At 45.6% G+C, this 7432-nt stretch overlaps 1 protein-coding gene across 1 annotated transcript; it reads right to left on the bottom strand.

Moving 5' to 3' along the window:
- Positions 1-670: 670 nt before the first annotated feature.
- LOC311241376 (actin, cytoplasmic 1-like) lies at positions 671-2917 on the bottom strand (the record flags this gene model as incomplete). Its single annotated transcript, XM_084330172.1, has 5 exons — positions 671-905; positions 1062-1240; positions 1355-1793; positions 2284-2523; positions 2795-2917. 5 exons carry the CDS (start codon positions 2915-2917, stop codon positions 765-767), a joined length of 1122 nt encoding a protein of 373 aa, XP_084186298.1. The 3' UTR covers positions 671-764.
- Between the last annotated feature and the right edge of the window lie 4515 nt (positions 2918-7432).

Here is a 7432-nt window from a genome sequence, read left to right as displayed (position 1 = left end):
ACATTTGAAAACAGCTACCATCTTTCAGGTACATTATGACTATGAAGCAGACCACCATGTTAGATTATGAAAGAAGTCATAATGCATTACTAAACACCATGTTACCATTATGAAGGAGACAGAGTCAAGTCATGTCGGAACACATGTGCACTTTATTGGGATTGTTTAGTCAGTGTACAGGTTGGCCCCACCGGTCTGGCACCCCATCACCTCAAGACCCCTTGCCCCCTCACCCCACGGATGGAACAGCCAACAGGGAAGGAGGGGTCACGATTGGGTTTTGCATAACAAAAACAAAAAAAATTAACAGGACCAAGATATTTTTAAGGCTGAAAGTACAAAAAACCCAGACATAATTTACATACAAGCAATACTACAACCATGTTTAAGTATGCTCCAACCACTGGGCAGCCTTCACAGAGGCGAATACGTGTCTGAACAATGCAGTCAACAAACATTTGGAATGACTCAATGAAAAAAAAAACAAGTGTACATTTTTTTTCTTCTTTTTTAAGTCCTCAGATGCGCCGGGTGAAACTTGGGGTGCTTTTTTACTTAGCCAAAAAAACCATTACCGTCACCTTCACCGTTCCAGTTTTTAAATCCTGAGTCAAGCGCCAAAAATAACTGAAGCCATTCCAATGAGTTGGTCGTCTATAGCTCTGCGCTGCGCCTGAGTGTGTATGAGAATGTGTGGTGTGTGGTTGTTTTGCGCAGAGCTGAAGTTGTTGTTGGGCGTTTGGTCGGGGGAGGAAACTGTCTGTTCAGAAGCATTTGCGGTGGACGATGGAGGGGCCAGACTCATCATACTCCTGCTCGCTGATCCACCACTGCTGGAAGGTGGACAGAGAGGCCAGGATGGAGCCTCCGATCCAGACAGAGTACTTGCTTGGTGGGGCAATGATCTGTAGAGAAGACAGGAGAGAATCCATTAGATGAGCGTACCAGCTAGTTGCTACTTGTCTTCAACAAGGCAGCATAGGGAAATCCCTATGAAACAATTGCCTACTTGAGGATAATTATCGGAGGCTATAGTAGTGCGTTTGGCCTAGTCATCTCACCTTGATCTTCATGGTGGATGGGGCCAGGGATGTGATCTCCTTCTGCATCCTGTCGGCAATGACGGGGTACGTGATACCTCCAGACAGCACAGTGTTGGCATACAGGTCCTTACGGATGTCGACGTCGCACTTCATGATGCTGTTGTAGGTGGTCTCATGGATACCACAGGACTCCATACCTGGAGAGAAGAGGCACAACGGCCATCAGTGAAGTGGCAATAATGGATGCTAGCACTATAGGCAAGAGGTCTCATCTGGGCCGTTTTTGGGAAAGCAGTGATCAGACTACTCACCGAGGAAGGAAGGCTGGAAGAGAGCCTCTGGGCAATGGAACCTCTCATTGCCGATGGTGATGACCTGTCCGTCGGGCAGCTCGTAGCTCTTCTCCAGGGAGGACGAGGAGGCAGCGGTGCCCATCTCCTGCTCGAAGTCCAGGGCGACATAGCACAGCTTCTCCTTGATGTCATGCACGATTTCCCTCTCGGCTGTGGTGGTGAAGGAGTAGCCACGCTCTGTGAGGATCTTCATGAGGTAGTCTGTGAGGTCGCGGCCGGCCAAGTCCAGACGCACGATGGCGTGGGGCAGGGCATAACCCTCATAGATGGGCACTGTGTGGGTTACACCATCACCGGAGTCCATGACGATACCGGTGGTACGACCGGAGGCGTACAGGGAGAGCACGGCCTGGATGGCAACATACATGGCGGGGGTGTTGAAGGTCTCGAACATGATCTGTTGGAAAGACATGAGAAAAGTGAATATTGGGTGTGGCAATAAGCAAGGCTTTAGCTGTGGTCACTGCACTCAATACATGCAGAAGTGTGCATCTTAGGAGGTTAGTTTGAGAAAAGGTGCAGCGATACATTCCTCACACACATAAGTTGTGCATGTTAAGATTCTCAAGTAACTTGAGCTCTCATTACACTATGGTGTGGGTCTACTGGTTGAACTAGCATCATTCTTTAAGACCACAAGTGCAGAGAAAAGCAGCACAGTCAATAGAAGACCTGTAGTTTCCAGAGAAAGACGGATAGATCACCTTATAGGAGGGGGTCCTGGAGAAGAGGGGGGAGAAGTAAGAATAGAAGGAGGAAGAGGAAAACCAAGAAGGAAATGGCCTATAGTTCTGAACTAACATCTAACAAAAGATAGTGTGACAATAAAAATGGATACGAAACTTTAAACGTCAGCCATAATGAACATGCGTGTGGTGGGTTTATACCTGGGTCATCTTCTCCCTGTTGGCTTTGGGGTTAAGGGGGGCCTCTGTGAGCAGGACGGGATGCTCCTCGGGGGCGACTCTCAGCTTGTTGTTGAAGGTGTGATGCCAGATCTTCTCCATGTCGTCCCAGTCGGTGACAATACCGTGCTCAATGGGGTACTTGAGGGTGAGGATACCCCTCTTGCTCTGGGCCTCGTCACCGACATAGCTGTCCTTCTGACCCATACCGACCATCACTCCCTGGGCAAAGAAAATAGTGGTATGGTTAGATTTTATGTTTATATAGCCATATACCACCATTGAGCCAAGATGACCCATCATTTAAAGTCACTGAAAAGTGAAATCCAGTATGTCATTATGTCCCAAATAACAATTAGCTCGACAGTGGTGGAAAGCATTGTCAAGTAATTAGCATAATACCACAATTTTAAGATGTAGCTAGTTCACTCTTCCAATACAAGCATGCACCTTTTGTTTAAGCTAACATCGGTAACGGCCCGGGTTTTCTCACCTGATGTCTGGGGCGACCGACGATGGAGGGGAAGACAGCACGAGGCGTGTGTTCTTGGGCAAATCCGGCTTTGCACATACCGGATCCGTTGTCAACAACCAGGGTAGGGATTTCATATTCCATGGCTGAACTGCAAGAAGTACGACAACAGTTAGTCAAAGGCTACTTCTTTTATGTGGCGTGAAGAGTCAAATCCACATCCGAACAGCGCCCCTATGACGCAGCAAGTCATCTCTTCCTGTTGCTGACAACTGCAGTCCCTCCCGCCGTCCCTCTCTCTCTCTCTCTCTCTCTCTCTCTCTCTCTCTCTCTCTCTCTCTCTCTCTTCTCTCTCTCTCTCTCTCTCTCTCTCTCTCTCTCCCTCTCGCTCGTTCTCTGCCTGTGAAGACCCGTTTGAGGAAGTGTCGGGTTACACTGCACTACAACCATAGAGGGGCCGTTACTGCAGATCAATGCTCGAGACTAGACTGATGAGTCAATATGGTAATTAGAGACACAGACCCATTGATATTAACCTGTATTACTATAAAACCACACAGAAAAAAGGCATTTATAATGCATGTCCCCTTTAAATCAACTTTCCAGCCCCCTGTCAACTGTCAAATGATGTCAACTGTCAACCAGAATTAACATTCAGTATTCAATATGGTCTGATACTGTATTAACATTCAGTATTCAATATTGTCTGATTCAATATTAACATTCAGTATTCAAGTAGAACAGCTAGCTAGCCGTTGTGGACACTCACTCAGCAAAAGGGTCGGCAAGGCACATTTCAAGGCACATTTCAGCCTGAAATGCAGGTTTCAGTCCATGTGTTGTAGGATAGAAAGTCTATTATCCTGTCTCAAGATGCACAATGAGATCTTCTTCTTATTTGAATTTCCGGCAGTGTAGACGCATGGTGGCGTATTACTGCCCGCCGCAATTCTTTGAGAGAATTGTTGAATAAATATAGAACACAAATGTTCTAGAATGTTCTATTATGACATCATACTGTGACATCACAACGGAACATGTTTGAGTTTTATTTGAATAATATAAATAAAATGTATGGTAAGGCTGTCCCCGAAGTCTGTTTTTGGGAGTCAAAGTTCATCAGGGTTTGGACGTTCGAACCTTCATTTTTAATTAAAAAAATAAATAAAAAAAAATACATTTATACATTTTTTCTTCTTTTTTATATCCTCCAACTAAATCCTCAATTTGAATAAAGTGATTCAAACTTCGTCAGGGTTTTTCGAACGGAAGTTCGAACCTTTTTTAATTAATAAAAAAATAGAAAAATCTATTAAAAAAATTATTCTTATTTTTTCTATAAATTCATTTTTTTTATATCCTCAAACTAAATTTGAATAAAGTGATTAATCTGATTAAATTAGTATTTTTTCTTTTATTAAATCAACTTTCCAGCCCCCTGTCAACTGTCAAATGATGTCAACTGTCAACCTGAATTAACATTCAGTATTCAATATTGTCTGATTCAATATTAACATTAACATAAACGGTAGGCAAGGCACCTTGGTTGAGAAATGCAGGCTTCAATCTATGTTGTTTAGTCTATTTACATTTACATTTACATTTAGTCATTTAGCTGACGCTTTTATCCAAAGCGACTTACATCAGGAAGGGTACAACTCTATTAGCTGAGTAACAATGTTCATCAAAGTGTTGCGTGTTACAGTGTAGGTTAGTTTATTAGGACAAGTGCATGACAGTAAGGTTAGTTAGGGTTAGAGTTCTTTTAAAAAAAAATTATATATATTATTATTTCAGATAATGGTTGAAGAAGTGCGTCTTAGTCGACGGCGGAAGATTGGACGGGTTTCGGCTTCTGGATAGGAGTAGGTCTGAGGCAGCCAGAAGATGCAGAGAAGGGCCGCCTCAGGGGGTGTGCGAGCAGTGCGGTCGCACAGGGCCTCGCGGGAAGGGGGGCCTTTTTTTTATTTTAATTTTTTTATTATTATAATTTTTTTTTTTTTTTTGTGAGGCCCCCCTTCCCGCGAGGCCCTTTTTCATCACAAAATCACCTAATCACCTAAAATCTAGTTTTGCTTATATGCTTATATATTTTACATTAGACACGTTTGTAGAATGTGTCTGACTTGTTCCTGGGTCTGCAGACATACTCACTATTGGAGCTCAGCCTCTGGGGTTCTGCAGCAGACATACTATTGGTTTCAACGAAGGGAGTGGTTTTACTTACATCATGTGTAGTACGCCGGCGTGAGTCAGCTGCGTTCGACTATTTTGCGCGTGCAGCTTTTGACTATTATGCTTAGTTATGCCAGCCAAGACGAAGAAAGAGGTCGGTCATTATCAGTCGGTCGGTCACCAAGGAACGTTGACAAAAGGCCTCTCGCTAGCGGGACAAATGGCCGGAGCCTTGTCATGGTATAGCCATGATGATGTCGGCTAGTACCTAGCTTAGCTAAAGGCTAACTAGCGTTAGCTAACCTAGAGACAGCGCATACAGCCAAGATGAAGAGGATGGTCGTTTGGCAGATGAACTTCGTCAACTCCACGCGGTTGTCTCCATCCTCTTGGACGTTTGGTGAGTTTTTAACCTATTCTATTAACTCTATTCTATTCCCGCCGTGGACATCTCTCTCTCTCTCTCTCTGGAGCTAAACTGGCCGACTAGCTGTTGTAGTACTACTAGTAGCTAACGGTGTGTGGCCTGTCAGCACCTGTATGTAGCCGCATAGCTTGCTTCTGCGTTAGCTAATGGTTAGCGATAGCCTGGTTGAGCTAACTGTTAGTCAGTTAGCTGTTTAGCTACGACGTTAGCTGCCGGCTGCGCTCGGCTGGGAACGTTCGTTTGATGCTATCAGTTAGCCTTGAGTTAGCTGTTAGCTTGTGCTACGACCATTGACATTAGCCGTGAGAATAGCAGGGGGTTATTTTTGTCCCGCCAGCGAGAGGCCTTTCGTCAACGTGGATACCTGTGTTGCGGCCTTTCGCCCTGCGTTCCTTGGTGCAGGTAAGATTAATGAAAATCATGACATTACCCCACTCTTCCTTCCTTCCCCTCCCGAATGTTTTGTTAATAACGATGTTTTTTTCCAGGCAAAACATATGTTACTTCACAACATTTGGAGATACGACATGTGCTGTGTGTGAATTCATTGTCTTGGTCGTTTGTGTAGCTTGGGTAGCGTTGGGCCGTTGGTCAAAGCTGTGTGTGGCCTGGTGTCAGTAGCCTACCTGGCTAGCCTTTAGCTGTCGGCCATTGGCTCCTTGCTGCTTTGTTTTATCTGGTATAGACCCTCTTCTCTTTGGATTTAAGTGTTGATCTTTGTCCTTTTGGATCTATGTATATTCATGTTGCCTTTGTGAAGTTATCTTTTCCTTCTGTTTTGTTCTTTCATTAAAAGTTGAATATCCTTTAGGGGGTCATCTTTGCTTATCTCTCTCATACATGCTCTCTCTCTAACACACATGCTCTCTCTCTCTCTCTCTCTTTCTAACACACACAGTCTGCCTATGGCGGCCTTTCTCGATGGCTAGGCTGTGCTCGCTGAGTCTGTACCTAGTCAAGGATCTTCAGTCACAGTGCTCAGGTATTCTGCCACTGTGTACTATCTGTTTAGGGCCAAATAGCATTTCAATTTCTTTCCAATGTGTCTCTCTCTCTGTACACTGTATATTGACTGTAGAACGGGAGCTCTCTCTCGCTCTCTCTCTTGCTATATGTTGACTGTATCATGCCCAGCCTCGGGCAGCGCTATTATTTACGAATATGTTGACTGTATGGAAAAAAAAAAGTGGGGTGACATGGGCCGACTTCGGTAGGTTTGAGATCAGGCGGGCCGCTGCGTTCTGAATGAGTTAAAGAGGCTTGGTGGCAGTGGCCGGGAGGCCAGCGAGCAGTGCGTTGCAGTAGTCGAGGCGGGAGATGACTGTTGATTGGACGAGGATTTGGGTGGCTTCTTTTGTCAGGAAGGGGCGGATCCTTCTGACGTTGCTCAGGAGGAATCTGCAGGTTCTGGTTGTCGCTGCGATGTGAGCAGAGAAGTTCAACTGGTCGTCGAGGACAACACCAAGGTTCTTGGCGGTCGGGGACGCAGTCACAGCTGCATTCTCTACTGTGATGGAAAGGTCGGTCAGGGGGGAGGATTTGGCCGGCAGGTGGAGCAATACTGTTTTGCTTAGGTTCAGTTTGAGGTGGTTGGTCGTCATCCAGGCGGAGATGTCGGACAGACAGGCCGAGATCCGCTCAGAGACGTGGATATCTGAGGGAGGGAAGGAGAGGAAGAGTTGAGTATCATCGGCATAACAATGATACAAGAAGACATGAGACGTGATAATGTTACCCAGTGATTTAGTGTAGAGGGAGAAGAGAAAGGGTCCTAGGACCGAGCCCTGGGGGACACCCATCCGCAGGGGGCGGGTGGCCGACAGGGTCCCTCTTCATGTCACTTGATAGGAGCAGTCATTGAGGTATGATGTCAGCCATGTCAGCGCAGAGCCAGCCACTCCCAAACAAAGAGGAACGAAAACGGAATACATGAACTAAACGGAATACAAGAACTACTTACAACACTCAATAACATGAAGCAAGGCACGGGAGAGGAATGACGGGCAAGGGAACACGGAGGTAGGTGAGGGTAACAAGGAGGGTACTGGAGACAATGA

Source organism: Notolepis coatsorum (assembly GCF_963971535.1).
Source record: "Notolepis coatsorum genome assembly, chromosome: 15".
NCBI lineage: Eukaryota > Metazoa > Chordata > Actinopteri > Aulopiformes > Paralepididae > Notolepis > Notolepis coatsorum.
The sequence above is the reverse complement of the archived record's forward strand: the minus strand, read 5'-3'. Positions and strand labels throughout refer to the sequence as shown.